The sequence below is a fragment of the Apteryx mantelli genome, chromosome 2 (assembly GCF_036417845.1).
Source record: "Apteryx mantelli isolate bAptMan1 chromosome 2, bAptMan1.hap1, whole genome shotgun sequence".
In the NCBI taxonomy this organism is placed as follows: domain Eukaryota; kingdom Metazoa; phylum Chordata; class Aves; order Apterygiformes; family Apterygidae; genus Apteryx; species Apteryx mantelli.
The window spans coordinates 113,323,556-113,351,118 of record NC_089979.1 but is presented as its reverse complement, the minus strand read 5'-3'; the positions used below and the strand labels follow the sequence as shown (position 1 = coordinate 113,351,118).

Genomic DNA, 27,563 nt, shown 5'->3' with positions numbered 1-27,563 from the left:
ATTACACGCTGGCTGTTTACAGCTTTACGTCTGGCCCTGAGACATCCCTCCGCCGAGCCTTCACAGAAACCTGTGCACCAAGGCCAGGCTGAAATGGAAAACAGCTTGGGTCAGGGCAAGCAGCAGCAGCAGCAAGTTACTGAGGCGATCCTGGGGATATTTTAATGCCTCGTTAACATCTAATTTTATGTCCCCATCTCTGTTACCAGCGCCCGTAACCAAGCATTTGCACGCTTGAGGAGCACTTGACAGAGAAATCCCCTAATTCACGCAGCTTCAGCTCACGGGTACAAGTTAATCGCTGTCCTCAGACTGAAATAAAACATAAATACATGTGTACGGCTCTCCCCCGCCCCCCCACAGGCCGCGGCCCGCCCTGACGGCAGGCACGCGCCGCCATGGGGGGGCGGGGCGGCGGGCGTAGCCCCGCCCCGCGCGTCATGACCCCGCCCCTCATACCCCCGCCCCCCGCCGCGCCATGGCCCCGCCCCCTCCCCGGCAGCCCCCAGGGCCTGCAGCTGAGGCTCGCCGCGGTTGGGGCCCTCTCGCTCGGGCCGGAGCGGCGCGGCCGGGGTAAGAGGCGCCGCCGCTGCCGCCCCCTCGTTGCCCGGCAGCGCGGGTGCGGGGGGGTGAGGAATAAAGCCGAGGGGAGGGAGTGGGTTTCTTCGTGGAGGGGCGGCCCTCGGGCGGCGGCGCAGAGGGCCCGGTTCGCCGGGCCGCGCCCGCGCCTACGTGCGGGGAGCGAGCGAGCGCGCGCCGCGGCCGTTGCCGCCTCCCGCTCCCCTTCCCCCCCCCCATCGCCGTTGCGGCGGGGGGGCCTCGGGGGCGGCAGCTCCTCCTTGGCGGGTGTCCGTGCTAACCCCCCCCCCCAGCATCACGGCGGTGCTGTGTCGTCTTCCCGGCGCGGAGGGGTGGGTGGGGGCGGGCCGCGCCGCCCCGCCCCGCCTGTGCGGAGCTGGGAGGGAGGAGGCGGGGGAAGAAGGTCATTTTGGCTGTGGGCTTCAAAAGTCGGAGGATCTCTTCATTTAGTTATCTATCTATCTATCTATTTATTTATTTATGTGTTTCTATTTTCCCTCCTGAGGTGCGGCTTCAGCAAGCGCATCTTCTCGTGGAAGCGCAGCGTCTTGTCTCACCGATAACCCTGCCAACAATTAGGGTGTGCAGATCTCTAGTTTCCGTCCCAGGGAGATGTTACGTTAGGGTTTAATTTCCATGTCAGGCTGAATTCAGGTAATTATGGAGAGAGACTTCCTGATTTTAGTATCTAATCTGAATTACGAGGGCATTATTAGCTGTTGAAATGTAACGTTTTGCATTTTGCATGTTTCTTAAGGGCTAGACTAGCATGTCTAGTGATCTGACTGGTTAACCTTATAGCAGTTTGATCTTACTGGCAGTTAAAGTCACTTGCTGATGAAAAAGCTATTTGTAAAGAAATGTTGTTAATCCAGTAATACTGTTTTTATAATGGTGTCTGTTAGTCAGTTCTCAGTCTTGTGATAGTTAGCCATAAGTAAATACGTAATTAATAGTAAGCTTGAGGAAAGATTAAAAAAATCATATTAGTGTGCTTAGAGCACTAAGATCATCGCAGTATTTCTGTACAGCGTTAACAGGATGCTTTTTTTTAATGTATGTTTGTCACCCTGGCTTTTACTGTGTGATATGGGATTGTGTTGAGCATTAGCTGATAATGAGTGCTGTCATTTTGTTCTGAAAATGTCTGTGTTTTGGGGGATTGTTGCTCAATCCAGCATTGTGAGAAGACTGTCTTTCATTTCTGTTTATAAGCCCCTGGATAAAATTATTTTCAGTAGATATTGTTCATCAACTTTGTTGTATGAAATAAGTTAGATACAGGGTGTTTTGGCAGTGTTGAGGGTAAAATGGACCAGTGGTCTGTCTTATGAAACAGATCCTTAAAGTATTTGTCTATGTTATTTGCATGTTAGATTTTTTGGGATGAATGTTTTCTTTACTTGATATTCACAGAAAGAAATATTTGACCTTCTTAACGACACTGAAAGTTGTGAATTATTTAACTCTTAGTTGAGATGGATTAGGTGTTCTTGGTGCATTTGGAGTAGAATGCTGTTTCCTTGACTTGAGGTGTTATAATTTTCCTAAATTCTCAAAAAAAGTGCATATGCATGAGTTTTTTGAAATGCATTCTGCACCGTTATTTTATACCTTCATTCACTTGAGGGAATGTATTTAGACTTTTACCATTTTAAACTTCATCAGATCATCATATTAAATATGTGTTTCAGTAACTTTATTTTACAGGGCCAAACCTAATTTCTTGTAAGCAGGATTAATGGATTTCATTCAATGACTTAAGTCAGCACGTGTGATAATGCCAGAGCCTTTACAGAAGAGATTGGTGAAGTGGTAATGGAAATCTGATTGTGACAATAGCAGACTGTGCTTTTGCATGGTTAACTATCAACTTCCACCAGCTTAGCTCAGACAGTATAAAGCATTGCAGATGTGGTTTTTGTTGAATATTCTCTAAGTGTATCTACTTAAAAATCATTCATGGAGTGAAAAAGCTTTCAAAAATTTGTTTTGTGTTTTTTAAATGGGCTTCAAGTTCTAAAATAATGTATTTCTTAAAAGCTCTACAGAATTTCCAGGGACCAAGTTTGCCCGGAGAAAGCTTTTCCACCATTTTGTGGAATAGCTGTGTAGGTGATGGAGTCCTGAGGGTTTCCTATTAGGAAATACTTAAGAATAAAATGACTGAAGTATTTAATGAAGACTCTCACAGTTCAGTGCTAGCAAAACAAGAGCTTTTCTTGTCCAAGTAGTTTCTGTCTAGCAACCCTGGGCATATCACAGAATCACAGAATCGCTGAGGTTGGAAGGGACCTCTGGAGATCATCTAGTCCAACCCACCTGCTCAAGCAGGGTCACCTAGAGCACGTTGCACAGGATTGCATCCAGGCGCGTTTTGAATATCTCCAGAGAAGGAGACTCCACAACCTCTCGGGGCAACCTGTGCCAGTGCTCTGCCACCCTCACAGTGAAGAAGTTTTTCCTCATGTTCAGATGGAACTGTCTGTGTTTCAGTTTGTGCCCATTTCCTCGCGTCCTGTCGCTGGGCACCACTGAAAAGAGTCTGGTCCCATCCTCTCGACACCCTCCCTTCAGATACTTGTACACGTTGATAAGATCTCCTCTCAGTCTTCTCTTCTCCAGGCTAAACAGGCCCAGCTCTCTCAGTCTTTCCTCATAAGAGAGATGCTCCAGTCCCCTAATCATCTTTGTGGCCCTTCGCTGGACTTGCTCCAGCAGTGCCACATCCCTCTTGTACTGGGGAGCCCAGAACTGGACACAGTACTCCAGATGTGGCCTCACCAGGGCTGAGTAGAGGGGGAGAATAACCTCCCTTGACCTGTTGTTGAGCTGGAGAAGAACAAACAAACAAAAATCCATGAGTGTCCTATGTAGTAAACCAATATTATGCTTGATATTTCAAAGAATCAGTAAGATGTTTGGTCTCTTTAAATATAAAATGAAACTCTTGAACTCTAAAGGAATGCTGATGTAATAAAATATAATTGTTATTGATACCTGAAAGTAGGTTTATTTGGCCTACAGTTGTTTTAACTCTGGCAAACTAAATATATTATAAGCTCTTTTTGCTTAGTATTTAGTGCTTAATATAGTAAATTTTGCAATGCGATCTTTATTTCTATGAGCTGAAGTTGGGTGAGCCACAAAGTAAACTTCAGAAGAGCAGGAAATAGCTGTGAAGAAAATGAGTTAAGACAAGATTTGGCAGAGGTTTTTCTAATTGTCTTTTCTCTGTCATCGTACCGGTTCCCCTTTATGCCCACTCTTCCTCCTTTCCTGTTTTGCCAGGAAATCAGTGGCATTTTTTTAATTTTTTTAATAACAGGCAGCAGCTGCATGTTACTGCTGTGTGTATATGTTTTTATAAAATATATGTAAATACTATACATTACGCTTGTACATCTGTGGGGAACTGATTATGTTTAGCTTAAAATCCTGATGCAGTTTCAGGTCTTTGGCAAGACTAGAAAACATTAATAACCTAGTATTTAATTAAATAATTGAATACTTTCAAGTGGAGTTTATTGGTCTCAAATGGAATGATATATTATCAGTTCAGTAACTGAAATTCTCATTCTTTATATGTTCTATGGACTTAACAGTAACAGTGATAAAATGCATGCATTGCAGTTTTGTAGCTTGGAGTGGTTAAATGCCTTGAGTAAGACATTCTCTAAGATACAGCTTCAGAATGTAATATGATGCATCCTTTTTATATGCCAATTTTTAGTATTTTTTTCAAAATAGATTATAATTGCATATTTAAAATCACACCCTTGATTAAACAAAAGCTGTACTTAAGACATTTTGTGATTTCTGGCAAATATGTTTTCAAGGCTTTCATGAATTCCAGCATGGAGTGTATTTTCAAAGTCTTTTTGGTTTAGATCTGAAGGACTGATATCTCATGTCCCATTTCCCAGGTCTGGTTTGAGCATGCTCATATGCAGGCACAAAACCATGCTTGCTCATTTTAAGAGTAAAAAAGTTGGGACATGCTGTTAAGCAAAAGAACCCAGAGGTAAAAATGGTAATGGGGATAAAAATAAGACATTGAAGATACCAAGTTTACAAGCTGTTTGCTCTGCTATTTTCTCAGCTCTTACAGAGCAAGAATTAGAGCGATAGTCAAGAACAGTGGTGTTCTGCAGCATAGTGCTTACTAGCAGGCCTTCTTCAGCCACAGGGAAAAATTAGTCCAAGGTTGGAGCACTTTGATTTGACTTTCAGAATCCGTAAGGCTGATTCTCCAGGGGTGGGGAAGGATGATATTGCTGTTCCCTCAGATGTCCCACTGACCCAAAAGTTTGACTACTTCTTCTTCCTTTTTTTTTTTCTTCTTTTAGCCTGTGAACTATCCCCTGCACTGTCTCACACCTTCTTCCAGTATTTTTGGAAAAATATTGTATAGCAGGTATGTGAGAGCTGTGTAATTGTAGTTACTTTTGTTAGGTTGCCACAAGAGCATAGTAATTTGAGCAAAAGTCTTGCTCAGGGAAATTAGAAAACAGATGAGTTGTCTACATATCTTTCAAACACTGTTCTTGGCCAAGTAAATGGCATGACTTTAAGTTGCATAACCTTTTCATAGAAAATAAAACTTAAGTCCCACATGAAAGAAATAATAGGAAATAAGGCAAAACAAAATAACTTAGTATTTAATCATTAGCAAAAGCAAATATTTGACTTCATCTTAGTTTTCTCTCTGCTCACACAAGTACAGAAAAGTGTTTGCATTCACTTTCTGTGCAAGGCAATTTTAATAGGTCTTCTTGCTTTGTTTGATATCTAGACATCTTGGTAGCATATTTTTCAAAATTTTGGTGATATGTTACTTCAAGATTCATTGAGATGAAACCACATGCGCAATGTAAATGTAAGAATAAGTATAATTTGTATGCTGTGCAAGCTGTCCTCAAGTATATTGTGTGTATTCATCTTGCATGTTGGATGAGAAATTCTTTTGAATTGAAGGATAGGTAAGAACTTCAAAGTCAAGCAGAACTACTGTAGTTCTGAATTTTCAGAAGAATCCAAACTCTTCTGTATGCTAATATGTCCTGCTTTTCCAACTGGAAGGCTTTCCAGTCTTTAAATGGATTGCATGTTTGTAACTTGTAATTACTGCTACATTGTTTAATTGAAAATCCAGGGAATTCCAACAAAGTTATACACTCTATTTTGTGCTTCTATTCTTGAATTTTGTGGTCATACATCAGTTTCAGTTTTTTGGTCTTAATTTTATTAAAATGTCTAACACCTGTAGAATGCAACAGTATCTGGAATGCTTTTTTAGTTAATAGATAGTAGGAACTCACTGTGTAGAGGATAGATTGTAAGTTATGGTATATCCCTAATCATATAATAATTGTATAACTAGATGAAATCTCTGTTGGAGTAAGAGAACGTGCAAGAGATCATAGTGGAGCTGACTTACCCTATAATATAGCCAAAGCAGGAAGGCATGCTTCATAGTTTGCAGGAATTTCATGAGAACAGAGCTGGAAGGGAACACAAAAGACAAGTGAAATGTAAAGGAAATACAGTTCTGTGCAAGTCAGGGACAACAAAAGACAGACTTCTTGTTTGAAGAAAGCTTTCTCTGTACTGAACAGTTACCAGAATTGGTATCTGTGCTACTATTTTTCATATTAAGAGTTCCTCAGGTAGTCATCAGTACCCTCATGTTGGTTTATACCATTCAGTCTCACTGTTCAAAGCCTGGGCCTCTTGATGCACTATGCAGACATGAGTTTTAAGTCTTGCCCTCTCTCTAGACCAACCCACTGGATTTTGATTTAAGGCAGTGTGTTTTAACTCTGTAAATGATTTGTTTCTTTCTTTGTGCCTTTTGATGATACAATGAGACCTGAATGATACTTAGAAAGTCACATGTCAATTGAAATGACATAACTTTCCTATTTTAGTCTCCTTTCCAAAGGTTAACTACTGTTCTTTCAGCTTGCATTTCGCTATTTTGTAGTTCTCTATCACTGAGCAGATTTTGATTTTGAATAAACAAGTCCAGTATTGTGGTGTGCCTATTGATATGGTTTAACCATTTATACCTTCCTATTACAAAACTAGAGATAGTAAAATCAAAATATTTTTATGGACTTTACATACTTTAACTGGAATAAAAAAATCTGTGGAGGAAGGAAGCAGAGTAGTCTTAAAATTCTCAAATATGCTGTGAAGTAGTTGATAGGAAAGCAAATAAGCTGGCTCAATTTGAAAAATTACAGCATCAGTTATTTTTCATGTTTCATCTATCTGAGGGTTCAGATGCTATGTCTGTGATCTAACTTGTTGAGGAGTAAGCAGTGTTATAAACTACATGCTACTTCACTCATTAAGCAACTTCTCATGACCCTAAGGGCTACTGCTATATATATGAAGGGCAGATGTCTTTAAGTTATTCTTTAAGCCTTTGAGCATCATTGGATATCAGAATTATGTCAATAAGACCTCCCAACAGGTGTTAGCTAGTTTTTTGACACTGAAAGTCCAGGGAAGGCTGAAATGGGAGCTTTAAAATAATTTTAGATAAATTATTGGTATGGTCAGTCTATTTTTTGTTGTTTTTATGGCTTCCTTTTATACCTGGATTCTGGAAAACCAATACATGTGGCTAAACTCTAGTCTTAAAGCAGGGGCTGATGAAGCCACACTCTCTTCTGTAGTGGCAGGTGGCATAACAAGGGACAACCCTGCAAATGGCAGTTTGGGAGGTTTGGGTTGAACCGCAGGAAAACCACCTTTTGTAGGAGGTTAGTGCAGTACTGGAACAGGTTACCCAGAGAAACTGTCAGAGGTTTTCAAGTCTCAGTTTAACACAGCCTCAGTTGATCTAGTGTTAATCCTAGTCTTGTGCTGGTCCTGCTTTGAGCAGGAGGTTGGACTAGACAACCTCCAGAGATCCCTTCCAATCAACAGTTCTGTGATTCTATGATTACACAAAACATCGAGTTTTTATTCTCTCCATTTTCTGTAATTATGTGCCCACCTCATGTCAGCAAGATTTTGTATGAATTTATCTTTTTATTCTGCTTATGCTGTTCATGTCAGTGAGCAGCAGGTTGTCGACCAGTCTTCAGAAAAGTGGTATTGAAATTCAAGGGCTTTATAATGTATGTTCTTGCTTAGCTAATACCCAGATTTGCAAGATGGGACTGCATCTGGAGATGCTTCCATCTTCTAAATTCTCTAATTTACAGATCAAACTATAATACCAAGTAGCTGAATCAACTTTAAAATTGTGGTGGTACATTTCCCAAAATGTGTACTTTTTTTTTTCTTTTTTTAATATTCCCTTGTGTTTGCTAAGGAACGCTTGCTGGGAAGAACAGATTACTTTTAGACCTTTAAATGCTTCTGGGGCACTGATATGTCATGATTAAAGACAGAATGAGTGCAGCTTGAAGAGGATATAAACACTGTTCAGAAAAGGGAGAAGTGGAATGGCTTCCAGAAGGTCACTAGTAACATGTTCGTGACAAGCTGGTTTCATGAAAATGAGTTCTTTGACTTACCTAAAAAGAAGAAAGACTGTCAGCAGAACCTTCCTGGTTCATTTCTAGGAAGTGTGTCTGGGTAAGCTTTGGAGGCAGTCTCAGGCTCTTTGGGACTTTTTTTCTTTCTTTCAAGCATTACATCATCTTCAGAGGAGTTGGGTTCACCTCTTTTGGCTCTTAATCTGGATTTATGTTGGAATTGTCAAAAGACAGATTGAGAGAATTAAGCTAATACTCCTGGAGAAGAATACAGATTTTTACCGTATATACTTGGCTTATTAGATTCTGTATATTAGTGTACTAGAACAGTCTTTACAGTTATGTCCTCTCTGAGGTGGTGGCTAAAGCAATTTGTGTACTGTGCCTATATAAAGAATAATGTTCGAGTTTATGATGGTGGGGGAATAAATGGGTTGAGACGTCAGTTCTTGAGCGCCGGGGGTTTGTGTTGCTTCTGGAGCACATTTAGTGGACTCGAGTCTGATGTGGTCTTCTGTCCTGAATCAGTAAATCCTGGAGTATCTGTGGCAGGCCCTTCATCACCTGTGATGGATACTGCCCACATTGGATCTTGGATTGGATGCTCCCTAGGGTCTTACTCCTTGGAAAAGCTGCTGACTCAGAATTTGCTAACTTTAGGAACATTTAGCTGTAGGTATTATGTTCCTTGTTATGCTTACACATAATTGTTGTTTTATGTTATACAAATGTATGCTAAAATTATCTGAAACTGTCTTGCATTGCAACTTAAAGATAAATATTATGCCACATATTGTGTTCCCAGAGACTAACAGGGAGTGTATGCAGTAATACAAGTCCTTTTATCATAACATACATAGAAAACACTGTAGTGTTATGCCACTGTGTAAAACACTGTAGTTTTTCAATAGGTTTCAGCAGAAATCATGACACAGCATTACTCTGGTTATGTAACTACTTTATGCAAATATCGTTCCTCTGATATTTTAACACAAAATAGTTTCCTTTTTCTAATATAGTCTCTGCATGCTACTTTCAATTTTGCTGAACTGTTGATAACCCTTTGATTAAGTTATTTTTTTCACCGCTAATCACGTCTGGTGTCTCTTCGGTTAAATTACTGTGTGTGTTTTTTACTTTTGAAAGAAAAGTAGTAATCTATGTTGATGCTCATCCGTCGGTTAGCATAAGTATAACAAAAGTAAATTAAAACAAGGAAGATGAAATAGAAGAACAGGGATAGTATAATGATAGGAAAGAGAAATACAGTTGTGATCTTGTATCTCTGAGATACATGTGTATCTGCTTGCATCAGTTTGAGTGAAAATAATGTTATTAATTGTAAATATAAATTGATAACCATGGGTTAGTTCTCTCCAGGTATTACTGGAGTTTATTAGACTTGAGGGCAGGGAAGGATTTCAGTCCTGATCCTGATAGTTTTAATAAACTCCATTAGTTTTCCCTTATTATACTAGTTAGTACTATTAATAAGAATATGACTCGGGAGGGAGGGAGCATATATTAGAGTTGAGATTGTACTTACTGGGAATAGTCATTGCACAAATTGACACCTCCTCCCACCGTGATAAACATGGTGGATAAACATGAGAGTAACTGTGAGATGTAATGAAGATGCTCAGTTCTAGACCTGCTTGAAAAAAATATTGAAACAGGAGAGAGTGGACTATAACAACAATCCCTCTGCCCTCTCCCATGTTCCCACTTCTTAACTTCTCTCATCATGCGTACTGTGCTAAAACCTCTTGAAAAGAGGTTAAGCCCTGCTTTAGGGCCTGTCAGCTTTCCCAGTCCCATAATTTATGATTGAGAACTAAAAGATGTATTCTATGGGTTGGTTTTGGAAAGCCAAGGGCAGCAGAGGTCTGGAATTGATTCCCAGACAGGAGCAGGATGGTAGTAACCTGCTATTAGTCTTGAGCTTGGTTCGGCTCGTAGCTGGATCCCAGAATGCCATGGTCATACCAGCTTCATTTGCCTCCGATACCTTATTCCTTTCAGTCAGAAACTTGACTGACAAGGTGGCTTCCGTCTTGGTACGGGTCTGTTACTGTTCTTGCAATGTAGCCCAAGAAGAGCTGATTTGAACTACCTGAAAGTTGCATGTGACCTGAACTAAATGTTGATCATGCCTGGCTTGTCTGCCTTTTCCTGAGCTGTGATCTGTGTGCCCTGGCCAAGCCCTGCCCCACTTTTCCTTTTTCCATACGTCCCTATATCCTCATGTTTGCCTGGTGTTGCGTTTACAGATTCCCATCTGTTGTTCCCCTTGTGCTTTGACTTTCTGCATCTTTGGACAATTTGGGTTTGAAACACTGTAGTTACTTGGAATCAAAGAACCAGAAAGGTTTTTGTCTATTTTGCCATTTCTGAAAGTTAGTCCACTCAGGAAGGGATGAAATTTTGGTTCTTGACTTGCAGAAAATTATGCTCCAAGCATTACGGAAGCTTGTCTGATGTGATTTATATTGCAGGAAATATAGCTTTATGTTCTGAGTATTTGCCTAAAACTAAATTTTGTCTGTTTTCTTGAAACCTTTGTGACTTCCTCTGTTAACACTTCCTAGAAGCTTTAATTAGGAAAAGGTTCCCATGGACTAATATAGTGAATCATATACAAAACTGTGCAAGTTTTATAAGAAATTTAGCCTGAGAATATTTAAAAAAAACCCTGTAGTCAACGGAGACTTAATGCAATTGCCTTTACCTTTTACTGCTGAGTTGCACAGAGACCAGTCTGGCAGTATAAGCTGTCATAGCAGCTGTGGTTATCTGTAGATCAAATATCATTCTTTAGGGTAAATACATTGACTCTTACAGTATTCAGTTATTTTAATGGACTTCTGGTTTCTTCACTGGTGACAAAGCTGGATGTGCTGATACCTAACACTGCCATTTTCCAGCAACTTTATGTGGAAGACCTCTTTTAAATTAGCTTACTATCAGCAGTGTTTAAATCAACATAGGTAACTTGTTGCACAACATCATACCTTTTACTTATGCCTGTTCAATGCTCAATCCAACTAAAATGAGATTGCAGCCTTCTAAATCTAGACAGTGCTCCCTCATTCCCAGCTGTCTAATTGAACATTAATTCTCTGTTTCGCAAATCTTCTGAGAGATGAAGAGACCATAGAAATGTCTTATTTTAGAAACATTTTTCAGAATCTACTTGCCAAATGCTCTTAGTTGTTGATTAGCAAAAAGAAATCTGACATGGTAAGATGAAGTTCCTTAGTGGAGTTTTTGGTGACTAATATCTTGGGGGGGGGGTTATTTTGTTTTAAAGAAATTCTTCCTATATGGATCAGCCTTCTAGTGATGGTGAAACAGGAAGAAGACTACTCTAAGCAAACTGAGGATGAATCGGGTGCCAGATGATGCAGAAAATGCTCACAGTAGCAGTGTGGAATCCTGTCCTTCCTTGCGGGACGTCCATTCCATCAACCCAGCGCAGCTGATGGCAAGAATTGAGTCGTATGAAGGAAGAGAGAAGAAAGGCATTTCAGATGTCAGAAGGACTTTCTGTTTGTTTGTTACGTTTGATCTCTTATTCGTAACCTTGCTGTGGATAATAGAGTTAAATGTGAGTTGTGTTTTCAGTATTGTTAGACTTTATTTATTAGATAATTCATTTTGGAAATGGTTAGTAAGTTGTTCTTCTCTATGCCAAATGTGTGCTATTTGTATCTTTGTTTAAACTAAAGTAGCTTCTTCTTTAGTTTTCATGAACATAATATCTATTTACCTGAACCTACTTTTAGTCACTGGATACGTGCCTTATTTTATTCATGTCATTAAATCTTTTGACATTCCTGTAATCTACTAACTCAGTCTGTTAACTAACTGAAGAAACTATTGGAAATCCAGTGACCTTTTCAGGCAGCAAGTAAACAAAAAACATTATTGAACTTCTTTAAATTTGGTAAGAGGTGTGAATTTTAACAGGATTAAAGTTTGCCGCCTTCTCAGCAGCTCAGAAAGTCTTTGATATTCATTGAGGTGTTAGTCCATGAAAAAACTTACAATGGCCAAAGTTTTTCTTTTGCAGTGGTGTGTTTTCTTTAAGCCAAACTTAGTGTAACATACATTGCTTATGGCATGGTGCATTTGAACAACAACATAAACTCCCACAGTTACTACCGTTGTTTTAAGTCTAGCATTTGTATTTAGGAAAACAAGACTATTTTTGTTCTCATGAAATTTCCAAAAAACAGTAGGATGGTTTGTTTGTTTTTAGTTGATCAGTAGCATCCTAGTTCTTGAGCTAGGTTTTAAACTATAGCCTGAAGAACATGTTTAAGAAAGAACGCAGAAGAAAAATAGGAGGAATCCCTTTCTTGGATAGTAAAGATCTTGAGTAAACATCCTTTTTTTTGGGGGGGGGGGGGGTCAGCATTCCTTTACAAGATAACCAGCTTTTTAGCTATTGATCTGACCCTATGAAGCTTAGCATTCTGATGCATTTTTAGGCCAGTTTCTCGACAGCTTATTTGACTAAGAGGAACAGAATCTGATTGCATGTCTCTTGGGATTCTCTGTATAGAAAATGTTACCGACTCCTGAAGTTTTATTTTGAATGTTGCAGCATTAAGGAACATCAAGATGCCAGGAGTTAGCAGTTTTCTTTTTGTGAAAAAACTTTATTTAAAGAAAAATTATTATGAACTCTATGTCCTATAGTGTCAGAAGTCAGCAAGAATGAAAAAATAGATTTTGCCTTTAAGTTATGGTATCATGACTGCCATATCATATGATAGCTGAGATTGACGTATGGTTTGAAATTTTTTTTGGTTGATCAGTTTTGTTTTTGTTTAGCTAAGTTTTCTTCATAGGGAAGTCAAATAGTACTGCGTTATGCCTTTCACTGATAAATAACTAATGGGACTTCAGAACTGCCACCAGAGTTTCTCTAAATATTGTTTGAATAAATCTATCAGGTCTAGATCTTTATTTATTATTATTTATTTATGAATTAGAAGCTACAGAGTGGAGTCACCAAAATTTGTTTTGGTAGGAGCAACAATCAGTGGGTAGCTTGAGAATGTCATAGGGAAAATGAAAATCAAGATCAGTTACATTATATACTAGCAATATGCTTTCCCTTGGCCATCCGTTATCCAAAGTGCTTAAAATGCTTAAGCATAATTTTTGTTTGTTTGTTTAAACACTTAAGGGAGTATCTCCATGGCAGTTTGAGCAAACCCTAAATGAGGGCTGTCATGGTTCTCTGTTCATCCTTGCGTTAGCATGGGTGCTTATGCAGCCGCATATTGAGAAATTTCCTGAACTGTCTCAGGTCCCAGTCATCAGTTGGTGCTGATGTGTTGTGTCCTCTTATTCTTTGGTTTGTCTTTTCTTTGTTTGGTCCCTTAGGAGAGGGCTGAGACAACATGTCTGGGATCAGGGAGAAAGAAAGGACCAGGCAACCCTTGTTTAAATAGACCTGAAGTGCCATGGAGCAGTGTCCTACACATTACTTTGTGTGCATCTTTCCTTATGTTTCCTAATAAATGCTTCCCCAAAACATGTGAGCAATCTAGTTACCATTTTCCTCCATCTTCTAGTATATTCTGTCTAGTATGTCTTTCTTATCTATGCTGGAAACAGATGATGATTCCTGATAATGGCAGAGCAAACAGGAGAAAGCAATATGTAAAAATAACTTTGTCAGCTAGCCAGAGGTGGGGTGAAATGAAGGGAGGGTTGAAGAAACAGAAGAAACTTGGGGTTGGAGTGAATAGTCCCAGAAAAGAACTCAAAAATACCAGCGGTATAATTGAGAAAAGAGTATGGAAGCATTTAGACTGTACTGCTTTGACATGGTAAGTGTATGTTGTGATGCTTTGGTATTTCCTTCCTTTAGAAGGATGGTGGTAGTCAAACAGTATTAAAGCCTTCTGTTACTGTTGTTTTCTAGTACATTACATATTTCATGTATCTAATCTAAATCTAATCTCAGTTATCTAATTTAGTGTTAAAAGCAGTCTTTGGAATAGGGTATGAACAGGAAGGTTCTTCACTCCCAGCTAAGCTGTATTCCTCTTGTTCTCTGACCCAATACATCCTAAATTATTTTCTTATTGGCACAGCTTGAACAGGAGAGGTGATGAGAAGTTCCACCAAAAAAACTTTGCGACTAAGGAAGATGTAGTTTCAGATTCCCTCAAGCAAAGGAAAGAGCTAAACTTGCATATTAGTTACTTGTGGGGGAATGTTCTAATGATCCAAACTGCTGCTGCTGCTTTATTTTTTTTACAGTATTTTTTGCTCAGTTCTGTAGAATCAATAGCATGTATGCTTTTCTGGAAAAAAGCTGGAATATGAATTCAGTAACATAGCTAGAATTCAAGTGCTGAAGCATCAAAGAAAAAACCGTAGTATTTTTGGTTGTCAGTATGTGACTAAAGCTAGCTTTTTGCGTGGCTTTCTGTTCAGCATATTAGCTGTTTTGACCCTTCTGAGATGTAAAACTCTTGGTGAATTTGTATAGGAGAACCTAGACTTAAACCTCTCTTTTTCCTTCAACAGCTTGTTTGCTTTTACTTTAGGATAGTCTGAAGTGTAACTTGAATAGGTCAGGTTATTAACACTAATAATCCTAAATATTTTGACTTTGAAACTGTATGTAATTGTGAAAGACAAATGAGGATAACAGTTTTGATGTTGATACTTAGCATGTGCGTCCTCTGTACTTAATTTCATGGCGTTTTTGTACATCGATGGGGAACTTTTAATTTGGGCTTTCAAATCTGTGAGTATTTTTGCTTCAGTAGTTCTGTTCTAGAGCTGTTATGTGTCTTTGTTCCTTTGTAGGTAAAAGGAGGCATTGAGACTACTTTAGAGAAAGAAGTCCTGCAGTATGACTACTCTTCTTCATATTTTGATATATTTGTAAGTGTTCTCAAAAAAAAAAAAAAAGGCAAGAATATAGTCTTCCCACTTTCCTCCTTCCCTAGATGTGCCCCAGTTTGAGTCCTGTGAAAGGGTTGGTCTTTTCTTGATAAAGCAGAAGGAATTGTGCCAAATTTCACCTGTCTTGGGGTTGCCCAGCCCTGCTTTAACTGCAAGTGCTCATGGAGCCTGTTGATAGAGGAGCTTAGGCACACTTAAATTGGATCTTCTACTTTGGGAGAAAAAAGATGGAAAAACTTGGTCAAGAATGAGAGACTGATCTAACATAGAGATAATTCATTAAGGGGAGAAAAAGACCAGTAGTCCTCTAGCTGTAAAAACATTCTGTTTAACTTGACACTTTTATTCTTCCGCAGAAATATTCCCTCATAATGAGGAGAGACTTGTTCCCAGTTTGCCTGTATAGGTCAGTTTTTTTCCCCAGATTCCTGGGTTTTAACTGAAACAGATTTTTAATGTTGCACTAAAATCAGATGACAAGTATGATTCTCCTTTCCTATGCACAAGTGCCTTAGGGACATGAAAGGAGCTCTGCTGCTTTAGGAAACTTTTCTGTCTTTCAGCTAGGCTGTAGCTCTGTGGTTGCAGTGCATTTTGCAATGTATGAACCACTGAGTTATTGATCTCCAAGCAAAACTTGTTTCTTTATCTGCAGATCTTATAAAGGGCCCCATCTTTTTGCGTGAGCATTAATTCTACTAGGTCTTGTTTGCCCTGCAGAGATGAGTTGTTTTAATATAAATCATTTTATACTAATATCTATATTGAGAATATCTCTTTGAAACTGGTATAAAAATCTGTCCTTTCCTCTGCATTGGACCATTTACTGTGTCAAATAGAATGAGGCACTGGATACGAAAGATTTATAAGCTAGCAAACTATGCTGCTTCTCTCTTTATCTCCCATTATTTTGCTGGCAGTTTCTCCATGACATATATAACTGCAGAAGCAAAAAGTGTTTTTTGTTAATTTGGATGCACTGGCAATTATTTTGCCTGTAGTTGAACCAAGGGTTAAAAACATCTAATGTCAAGTAATATACCTTTATTCCATGGGAAGGGACTAGGTCATCTAAATCCCATGTAAGCTCACAAATCATTTGCAGAATTCTTCTGTTTCTGGTACAAATGTTCAAAACGTAGATATTTGCATAATATTAAATGGGTTCATTGTGCCTCTGGCCATTTCTTTCATTTTGCCCCCCCCCCCTTCCAAAACACAGTGCTCTCCAGTTTCCAGTGTTTGTTTTACGTTTTATAGATCGTGAGCGTATATTTTAAAAAATGTTAGAGGCGGTCTAAAATCGAGGAATAAACAGAGAAACAGAGGGCGAGGCTCCCTGATCCAGAAATCTGATCTGGCTGTTGCTATTAACTCATTCTCTGGCCTAGAACAAATCCTGTAGTTCACCTTCTTTCACTGGAGAATGTTTGGAACGGCTTGCTTCTTAGCTATGCTTAAGTACTTGCTTACCTGTGAAAAAGTAGGGCTGTAAGAAAATAAAACAACTGCAGGCATCTCCATAAAGAATAAATGATATTTGCAATGTTGAGATTTCAGTAAATACTTTCAATTTAATGAGTAGAAAATTTTTTTTTAATTCTCCCATGCATTTTTGAAGTCTTGACAATTTATAATGGTATTCTTGTACAGTAGCACACTAGAAAGATTAGTGAGATGTACAGTGACACTTAAGGTATTTTCTGGATTAACTCTGTCTAGATTGAACTGCTTAGATTCCAGTTTGATAAAATGATCATAAACATACTTTATGAAGTCTTCTTACATTTCTAACTTACATTTGTGGAATTGCACATGCTTGCATATTTGATGCCATGTAAGCATGTCAGTGATGCCATCAACTGTGTGCTTTAAAAATGGGAAATGATATGCTATTTCTATCTTCATAAGCAAATCTACTTTCAAATTTGTTTTTTAATAGCAGAACTTGGTTTGTCCTGTTTTAAGTTGTTTTATAAGCAGCTAGTATTTTCAGTGAGCTGAGAATCTTGTGGTTCTTCTGTGTTCTGAATTAACCAACAAATATTTTTTTCCTTTCTCTATAGCTACTGGCAGTCTTTCGATTTAAGGTGTTAATACTTGCATATGCAATGTGCAGACTGCGCCATTGGTGGGCAATAGCTGTGAGTAGCAGCCAAGCATAATGGAGTTTTAACTAGAATGGGTCAAACTTAGACAAATTTTAGATGCCTCTTAACGTTTGTATGTTAAGAATCATCTTGATGCTATATATATAAATTCACTGTACAGTAAGTAGTAACAGATTAAAAACTTCTGTTCTGGAAGATTTTCAGCTTAAAGACAAAAATTAATAGCACGGTGGGTGTGATCCTTACTAAGTGTTATGTTAATACAAATCGAAGGCTTAATTTGAACCCAGTATGTATGCCTAACCCCTTGTTACCTCTGACTTCTTAATTGAAGTTTGAAATATACATGCACTGGAAATAATGAACTGTATTCCAAAAAGAAGAGGAATTGTCATTATTGTACCAGATACACAGTTCTGTGTTAACTCCCAAATTCTTAACTTTTTAGAGAGTTTTGGATACCAGCCATTGAGCTTGTATTGCTTCTTGTTCTGAGGCAAAATGTGGATTATGCATCCCTTAGAAAGGAAGTTCTTTAGAACTATAGCCAATGATATTTCTTTCAGTGGGTTGGAACAAATATCTTTAATGCAGCTGTGCTATGTGGATGAGAAAGAATGCAAAACTGCTTAATGACAAACTCATGCTTTCATCTGTGTGTTTGCCTAAAAGTTAATACTGCAGCTTGTAATATGAAATGCATATTGCTGGCTCAGTATACTGTAAACCTTAGAGGTTTTTTCCTTACATTATGGTAGGTGCATGTAGAATATGTCCATGTATAACTTTCTTCAACTGAGTAGCATGCAATCTGTTTAGTAGTCTGAGATTGCCTGTCATGATTTTTGAAGTTATTAGCATGGCACACAAGCATATACGTAATAGTAATTGCTACTCTGATTGTGATGGGATTTTTATTTCAAAGTGCATGCATCTCAAAACGCCTTACTCATAGTTGTGTAGCTTTAGAGTATTTCTTCCAATGACATCCTCCAACTTGATGCAGTTTGGTTATGAGTTGGTGAGGGTTGACCCATCGTGTTGGTAAGCAATAGATATATAAAGCTTCACTGAAGGTTGTGCAGAAGCCACTAAGCTTAAAATCCCATTACACTTACCAGAAGCTTGTTATATTTTGTTATTATTTAAAGTGCTAGACCCAAATGCACTAATATAGTTAGAAGCTTTGCTTAAGTGCACACTACTTGTCCACTGCCTTTTTCTACACACACAAGGTCTGTTTTTTTATCTCACTTCCCCTTTTTCAAATAGGAAATAGGAATATTAAGTCTTTAACAAAAATTAGGTATTTTTCACAACATGAGAGGGTGAATTACAATATTAATTCAGATTTTCTCATGCAAAGATGCTTTCTTGTTTGAAATGATTGCTTTGATGTGAATAGTATCAAAAAGCATTTGGAATAGTAGCTATTTGCTTTTTCTCAAATAGATATTGTTTTTAGGGGAGTTGGTGAATAAAATATTGCATCTTCATTATACAGTAAGATCACAATTTATACAACTCAGTATTTGCATAGCATCTAAACTGTCTGTCTGCCGAATGAAAATAAGCATTTTGAGATGTCCATATTCAGGAGGTTATTTTACTAACTTAACTGTACTTGATAAGTTTTGTTAATCTATGATCTTGCTGTTGTTGGTAAATATTTTTAAAGCTGCAACTGATACATAATTGCAGAATTAAGAAAGTAAATCCAGTTATTAGTCTTAACTGTTCTTACCCTGTCTCTTTCAGTTTACAACAGCAGTGACCAGTGCCTTTTTATTAGCAAAAGTAATTATTTCACAGGTATATATTCTAATCAAATGCTTGTTTGTTTTTGCTTCTTGAAGAAGCAGGATTCTTGAAGATAATTTCTGTAATGCATGGTTTTGTTTCCTTCAAGCTGTTTTCACAGGGTGCTTTTGGCTATGTGCTCCCCATCATATCCTTCATACTTGCCTGGATTGAAACTTGGTTCTTGGACTTTAAAGTGTTACCACAAGAAGCAGAAGAAGAAAACAGTAAGCTTTTGTTATTCCCCTCAGTCACTGCAGTTGGCTACATTCAGTTGCATACTACGTGGCAAAAGAATGCTTCTTTCAGTTACTCAAGAACTTTGAAGAGCTGTGGAAAAATTATTCATATGGTATATTTTTTCTTTTTCTTGAAGGGAATGTGTATGCCTTCAAAGAAGTGGAGTTTCAATTTATTTAGCAAGGCCAAGTTAAAAGTTACAAGAGCCAGATCAGTAATTTGTCAAGCACTCAGGAGCATATCTGATTTTGTATGGTTAAGGCATGAAAATTTAACTGGTTTGGGCTTGTAAAATTTTATTTTGTGGGTAATATACAGAAGAAGTTACTGGCTCCTCTTCTAGGAAGAAGAGACACAATAACTAACTCTGTGTCACTAACTCTTCTTTTGAGGTGGAAAGGGAACATGAAGAAGTATTGTGGAGAGTCTGCTTCATGCACAGAATGAGACCAGAGCAAGTATGAATTTCAGCCTCTTCAAGATGAGGCAACAGGTCATCCAACTCTAGGAATGCATTCAACTAAATAGAGGAAACTCATTGATTTAGTGAAAGAGAACATTACTTGGGTGGTGAGGAAAAGAAAGTATAGATTTCTGCTAGAGATGTTCTGTCTAGTTTCAGCAGCTGGAGGGTAACTGTATAGAGAACCTTTTATTTGTGCATCGCTTTTGGAAATACAATCTGAAACTGTTCCGAGGAATGTTTTGCCTGTTAGGTTAAAAACAAATTCTTGAAATGGGAATGGAAGTCTCCAGGTCTTGGTGCTCTGAAATGCATAGTCTTTCTACTTTGTCCCCTTCCCTCCACTTTTCCCCTCACTCCTAGAAAAAAGTTTATTTAATAAAGACATTAGGTTTTGCCTAAAGAAAGGAAAAATTAGCGTAGCCCCTCTCTTTTTTCCTTTAAGGGAGGTGGGGAAGTGCAGCTTCATCCCACTTCATCTCAGTAGACAAGAAACCTAATCAGTTCAGGAACTTTTGCATAATTTATACTATTCATAGACTAAGAAAAGATTTGACACATACACATCAAGTAATTGATAAAAATAATATTCATAAGTTCAGATATTATTCAGATATTATTGGTAAATCCATGTGGGACTTAATAGGAATTAAAAAAAGAAAATATCACTAAGCTTGAGAGAGATAGCATTTATTTAGAAATACAGTCTAAAGTTATAACTATGTGCTTTATATTTGAACTCTATGTTCCAAAAAGAAGGCAGGGTTTCCCTGAAAAATGCAGTTTTTAAGCAATTAAATGAGACAAAAAATAGGCATGTTTGGACTGTATTGTGTGGTACTTCTTATACACAGGTGCTTCTATGGTGCCTTGCTTGGTCTTAAATTAGTTTGAGGCAGACGGGGAAGACAGCTCATAATAATTCTTGCTTTTGACCAGGTACGTTTCTCTCATCTCTTTAGTAGGAGTGGAAATGTGACTCTCTTCCATCTTACTGTTGTGTTAAAAACCAATTTCCTAGCTTTTCTAGCTAATGCAATGATGTTCATAACTTGGAGAATTTTGATTCTTAAAAAATTAACTTAAAACAAAACTGTCTTTCCAGTGAAAAAGCTTTCCAGCTCTGAATGCTTCCTTTTGAGCTTCTGTGAACAGTTCAACTAAATAAAGGATGAAATCCTTAGTAAAATGATGTGGATGTATTTGAACGGAACTTAGGCAGATTCTGATCCTTGAGAAGAAGGGGATAAGTCCTCTGTTTTTTTTTGTTTGTTTGTTTTTTCTTTCCATCTCTCCATCTTTCCCACCCAATATGTGCCTTTTAATATTTTGTGACTCATATAGAGACTAACCTTCCTCTTTTGGACAGAGTGGAAATATAAGTAACATATAGAAGTCTCCTTTGGACACTGAGCAGGTCACAGAGGAGAAGGTCATTCATACATGTAGTGCTTATTTTTACAGTATTGCTTAATTATTGAGGGTTATACATTTGATTGATACATTTGATTGTATCATCCAATTTTCATGCCTAGTGATTTTTACTTAACTGTAGTATTTCCGTGTGCTTTCTTGCCACTGATATTTGGTTTCTTCTGGCTGTTACCTTACATAACTGATTAATACGATAAATTAGTATGTGGAAATGGTTTGAGTTGGAAAGAGTTTAGGTTTTTATAACTGCTAGCTACCTCAGGTAGCTCTCCTGATTCAGTAAAACATCAAGATTTCTTTTCCCTGTCAATCTTCATGTGGCAGAGAATAAAGGATGGAAGTTTGATAGTCTTATATTGACCTAAAATGCCATCTTTACCCTGCTAGTTACCGGGAGAGCTGTTGATGGCAATAAGGGTGAGATGAGTTCCCTTCTCCCCCAGTTCCCCTTGTTTTTCCCTTTCCTCTATTATACCCATCAGAATACCTCTCTTAACTCATTGCATTTTCTTGATTTTTTTTTTTTAGATGAAACTGAGCCTGTTGAGACAGATTAAGTGAAAGCAAGCTATTAATGGGGAGTTTACTTTGCCTCCTAATAAGGAGCCAAAGTGAGAAAATACATTTATTTGATTACATGTGGCAGCTCATCTAGCATTAAAAATATGTTTCAGAGTTCTGGTTATATTAATGAATTTGCATATGGCATCCTACCCATGGAATTTCGTATAGTGGGAGGAAGGATTCTTTCACTCATGTATACAGTACTTCTGTTTGGCTGAAGTGTCTCTCTTTAGCTTACTGAAACTATATGGAAGTCTTTAATGTTAGATTAATGATTTGTTTTTTCTGAGCTGTTTTTAATAGCAGTAACTTGTTAGGAATGCTAATACAATACATTAATCTTTACTGTGACTTTTTTCTTTAAAATACTATGGATAATAGCCTGTTTTGTTTTTTTTCTTTTTCTTTTAGGATTGTTGATAGCACAGGATGCCTCTGAGCGAGCAGCTCTTCTTCACCCAGGAGTCCTTTCTGATGGGCAGTTCTATTCTCCTCCTGAATCTGTAGCAGGTAGTTATGTTTGCATAGTGAATACTCTTTCTTGTTGGCATTAAACTTCTGCATATTTTCCCCCTTTAGAGTATTAGGGGGGGGGTGTAAAGGGAGAAAAAGTGTATTTTTCTTTTGAAATGAGAAATGTACTGTACAATCCTAAAATGAGGGATTCTTTTATAAAATTTAGTTAATTTACAACCTATCAACTGAATCACAATACGCTTAGTGGGCCTTCTCACATTCCCCAGAAGTGATATAAAATGTGCTGGATTAAGCCATCATCAGTGGTTCTTTAATTCACAGCCAGGTCAGATTAAGATAACCTGATCAGTTACCAGAGTCCAGGTGGCAGGCAAATAACCTGTTAAATGCATGAACTTGATTGCTTTAGATCTGTTTCATCCATTTCCAATTAAGTTCTCTCAAGAGTAATACAGAAAACAACCTACACAGCATTTTAAAACTTTGAAAATAATTTATACATTGCCATAAATAATCTTACACTGCTATAAATAATCTAACATAAAGAGAACCCAAATACACTGCATCAGTTTTACACAATCATGTCTGAGCCCCTTTCCATTTTTAGGGGAAAACTTCTAGTTAAGCAGTTTAGACTTTTCAAAGGATAAAGTCAGTTCTGTCGAATTTTAGTATACTACTGGCTTTAAGATGCAGATAGTCTGACAAAAATTGGTACTGCTACTGAAAGGGGTGGTTATTGTTTGTTTCTGCTCCCTCTATCCTGCTAGCAATGCTATTTATGCAGAACTGCCACTATTTATTCCAGCCTAAGCTTGGAACTATGCCATATTGTGGGACAGTCAGTGAACCTGAAAGAAAACTGGTTTAAAACAAATTGAAATTTCAATCCAAGGCTCTTTTCCTTTCTCATAACAACAAAAATACCCTTCTCTCTATTTAAAAAAAAAAAAAAAGTTAGCCATGCATATGTTAAATTTTTTGAGGACAAGTTTTAGTTATGCCTTAAATCTGTATATAGTGCACTTCATTCCAGTTGAGGTAAGAGGTGAGTAAGCCCAAAAATAAATGGAAATACCACAAGATTTAAGAATTTGTTTGTAGGTATTTTGAGAAAATAGGTAATTTCTTCATGAGTTGAGTGGATTTCAGTTTGACTTATTTGAGGACCCAATGTGAACCCCAAAATCCCATGTCAGTCTCTTTATACTAAAATGTAAGTGTCTCTTCTAAAGTTGTGCTTTATCATGTACGAGAATTAAAATCTTAATATCTGCTAAATGCTTACAGCTGTCTTTGCCATCTTGCATTATAAAAATATAACTGTTGGTGATACCTTTGACAGCTTGAAGGCTGCCTTTATATATAGTTCCTGATTGTCTTTGCATAATAGATGGCCTGCAGCTCCATCTAGGATTAAGACAATGTCGAATATAATGCTGTGCTGTACCAGCACATTATAAGTCAGGGAACATTTCTGTGCTTCCAGATAAAGCTACCATCTTTCCCACATGGAAATTGCTAAAACCTTATGCAGCAGCCACGATCTCTGGGTGTAATGTAGATTAAAAAAAATAATGATTCAAACTGAACATATATGCTCACTGATCTATTTTGCCTGTCAGTAGATCTTGAGGAATACTGGTCAAAGGATTATGCTGGATTCAGCCTGACTTTTTTGACAGTGAAATATACAGTGTGAGAGGAAGTATGAGTTGAGCTAACATGTTTTCATTGGCAGTTTGTCTGGCTTAATGGTGCATGTGCAGTCAGCTGCTCTGCCTCAGATTGCAAGTGATGACTACAAGCATATGACTGCCATTGCTTTGACCTTAATGAGTTGCCACTGGTCACTTGGGCCTCAGTAACAGCTCATGTGCCTTCTGTTCGTCTGCCCCAAATGCCAAGTAAATTATGTTGGTTTAAACACCCTTTATGGGTATGAGAAGTGGGAAAACTGTCAAATACAAATATTTGAACTGAAACACTGAACTGTTCTGAAAACTGGCGGAGATGTACAATAGAAATAGCTCACAATTAAAAATATTTACTTCAAAATTCTGTATGTGTTCAGATAAGATAAAACCATGTTGTAAGACAGCAACTTTTAGTCAATTCATCTTATGTATTGATAGGAAAAATTTTTAGAGATAAACTGTTCCTCGTGCTCGTGCAGGCTAAATAAATACCTCTACTGACATGGTGACATGTCTAAAAACAAATACTAACTTTCAGGAGGTGGCATTGGAAAAAAGGTGCTATTGGAATTTGCAATATATTTATGTCTTAATGTTTCTCTTGAAGACAAACATATACAAGGACATAACCTTTTTTGCTCCACTGGTTTATGTGTGTTGAACTTTCATCTTCAATATAAGGTTTGGTTGCAGCATAGCCATTGTAGTAGTGTCAGGTGCAAAATTAGCCTTGAAACAGTTAATTTCTACAGTTATTAAAGAATATCAGCCTCAATATGAAAAGCAGTTATGCTATTCCAGGAAAATGAAAGGACTTAGATTTTCTGTTTCCCAAACTGCTCAGACTTAGTCCCTTTGTCTTTCTTTTTGTGTTTCTTTGTGAGGAGGAATATGGGTCTGTAATTCAGCTTTCAACTGGTGGCAGAAAACTAAAGTTTCCCAGGCATTGTATCAAAGACTATTCCTTCTTCTCATTTATTTTCCTGTGGCAAAGCTGCCCAAGACAAGTATATAAAAATACACGGTCTGAGGCTGGGAATTTTATCGGTAGTCCCAGACAGTGCTCACTGCCACCTCAGTTGTGGACAGGTAGATGTGTGGCTTGGAGTGGGACTCCAGAAGTGCAGGTCAGTGGTGCTCACCCAAATTTGCCTAGTATCAAATTGTGGCCAGCCCTGGGACCAGCTCAGCTTTTTACAGTGGGCCTTGCAGCCCTTTGACTGTGAAAACAGAGAGCTGAGGACAAGAAGAGGACAAGAAGAGGAGAAGATGACAACAAGCGGTAATGGTGAGGCAGAGGGAGATGCTGGATGTGTGGTTGAGAGGTTGAGAGAAGACCTCTTGCCAGGGAGCTAGTTAACAGCAATGATTAACTTCATAGAGCAGCCTTTCTTACCGCTTTGCGAATGTCATCACCATGTGTCTTCCAAAGTGCAGGCTAGAGCAAGGGAGAAACCCTGCTTGCCAGTGAACAAGTGTGCAGTTTGTCCTGAGTGTGTGGTAATGAAGGCTTGAAGCACCTCTTAGGTGAATCCATTGGCAGGCCAAGTATTTCAGGAAGGATCCTAGGGCTGTTGCTTGGTTTTGATAACTATGACAAGCCTTCAGGGTGGCAAGTCTGACAACCAGATAAGTACTTGAAAAGAAAAAGGAAGTGTTTTTAAGGGAAATGCTTGCTTTGAAGTGCCTTTTGATTAAACCAATATCAGTGCTGGTCTTTTTTAATTCTTTTCTTTAAACTAGCTAATAACATTCCTTCCTTCCTATTTAGGATCAGATGAAGAATCTGAAGAAAAACAGGACAGTGAAAAACCAGTTGTATAGCAAATGAGAGAAAGCAGGTAATTACCTTTGCACAGAACCTGCATTTCTGTAAAAGTATTTTTTCTTTTTAGCTTCTTCCCAAATAATTTGGATGGTGAGATAATTCTCGGGAGTTTAACATCTTTGAAACTGAAGCAGGAAATCCCGCCAGGCAGGTATTTGGCTGTTGAGAGCCTGTAGTTGTGCTCCTCGGCCCTTGAATGCTGGCTAACCCGGGCAAGAGGCTGGTGGGAGCTGAGCAGGAGTCTGAGGTAGCTCTTGGGGAGTCCAGTGCAAAGGCTGTGGTCTCAGGGTGAAACACCTCCAGCATTTCTTCACTGGCCATGCTGGAAGGACAGTGAGGGATGAGAAGTGTAAAAACTTCCTTTCTGGAAGGGGAAGGAGAAATTTCTCTGGAGCTGGGAACACAGGAGTACTAAGGAGAGCATTTCTTTTAGCTGAGGTCTAGGACAAATTTACCCATCTGGAGGACTGCATGGACAAAACCACTCTGATATTTCCCCTCCTCCTCTTCCTGTGCAATGTCACAGAAAGGTTACATTCTAGCTGTGTGCCTTAGCATTTTGGGGCTGCCTTTTTTGTTATAAATGTCAGCTAATTTCCTTATTCCAGTAATTATTTTCTTTTGGAATTATCTTGCCCCATGCCTTCACCTTCACCACAGGTGGTTATGGTATTTGAAGCTAGGGAGGAATGAATCTTCTTGAAGCAGGAGTTTCTGATTTAAAATGTTGTATTGCTCCTGTGGAAGAGTGGATGCACTTTTCTTTTCATCTTCCCTGTTACCAGTATCTGTTGCCTTGCCTCACGCTCTTCATTCACCCTGACTTGCGTAATCTGTTACAGAAAGAAAATTTCCAAGGAAAGTTGTTGGGATTCAGAAGCTGTGGTTCACAACAGAGTCTGTGGTTGACTTGCTGGTGGAGCTGCTAACAGTAGAATATGTTCATTAGAAAGCAAAGGGAACAGTTCCGATGTACTGTAATACCTCAGCAACATGTACCTTATCCACATATGTATATTAGGTTGCCTCACAGGTGGTATGAAACTATTTGTCCATGATGTATTCAGTGATTCTTGAAGTTGATCTTCTAATGACTAGGTAATTACTGGAAAGTGTTGTCTTGTGTACCTAATCCAAAGACTATTAATATAATGAAGTAAAGCTTCTCTATGGCAGAAGTATATTTAATGATTATTGGGACTCACTAGGTGAAATTATTTTATGTTGTTATAAATTTGTCATTAGTCTTATGTTTACTTTTTTTAACTCCATACATTTTCTTTTTTTAATGGATATGTTCACTTTCTAAAATAAAAATGTTGTTAAAACCTGGGCAATGTGTTGTGATACTCTGTTAGTTCAGCTGCAGATCAGCTTGCACCACTCCTTTATTTCTGGCTGGGAAAGGGGGATCGTGAATTGTTTTTAATTTGCCTAGATTTTGTGCAAGATGTTATGTTAGTTTGCGGCTGCCTGTAGGAATGCCGTCTTAGTGCTAGTGCCCTGTCATTTCTTTGCCTGTTGTGTTTGCAGTATCAAAAAGATACAAAGAGCTTCTTCTGCAGTAACTTGGTGACCTCTCCTGTGCTGGTGGTGGAGGTTTAAGGAGGAGAGTGGAATAAATGAGCCTTTGCAAATACAAGTGTCCCTTTATCGTAAAGGGAAAATGTAAGTCTTGTTGACAACAGAACTACTCACATCCTTTCACTATTTCCTGTAGCCCTGTGTTCCCTGATTTAAGTGCAGTAGTTAAGTATTGCTGGAAACTGGCTTTCTGTAATATTTTCACTAATACAGAAAACAGCAAATGTGAGATGTCACTCTTTGCATTGGAAGTTTTCTGGCATGTGTTTTCCTTCAACTCTTCAATGGTGTTTTCAGCTTTACAGAACTCAGTGGCAAGTATCTTCCTGTTGTGTTTCCCCTTTCTCCTTACTA

General features: G+C 38.3%; 1 protein-coding gene across 7 annotated transcripts; it reads left to right on the top strand.

Annotated features, from left to right (window-relative positions):
- Positions 1 to 483: 483 nt before the first annotated feature.
- STARD3NL (STARD3 N-terminal like) lies at positions 484 to 26,957 on the top strand. 7 transcript variants are annotated; one of them, XM_067291242.1, is made up of 11 exons: positions 484 to 573; positions 1,085 to 1,233; positions 8,604 to 8,747; positions 11,386 to 11,682; positions 14,913 to 14,990; positions 17,078 to 17,155; positions 18,881 to 18,934; positions 19,032 to 19,149; positions 22,035 to 22,133; positions 25,569 to 25,638; positions 26,468 to 26,957. In XM_067291242.1, exons 4-10 carry the CDS (start codon positions 11,458 to 11,460, stop codon positions 25,619 to 25,621), a joined length of 705 nt encoding a protein of 234 aa, XP_067147343.1. In that variant the 5' UTR covers positions 484 to 573; positions 1,085 to 1,233; positions 8,604 to 8,747; positions 11,386 to 11,457; the 3' UTR covers positions 25,622 to 25,638; positions 26,468 to 26,957. The 7 variants fall into 7 exon arrangements, with proteins under 7 accessions (XP_067147343.1, XP_067147342.1, XP_067147345.1 ...); XM_067291241.1 differs by lacking the exon at positions 8,604 to 8,747; XM_067291243.1 differs by lacking the exon at positions 8,604 to 8,747 and having other exon boundaries at positions 487 to 573; positions 1,097 to 1,233.
- Positions 26,958 to 27,563: the final 606 nt, after the last annotated feature.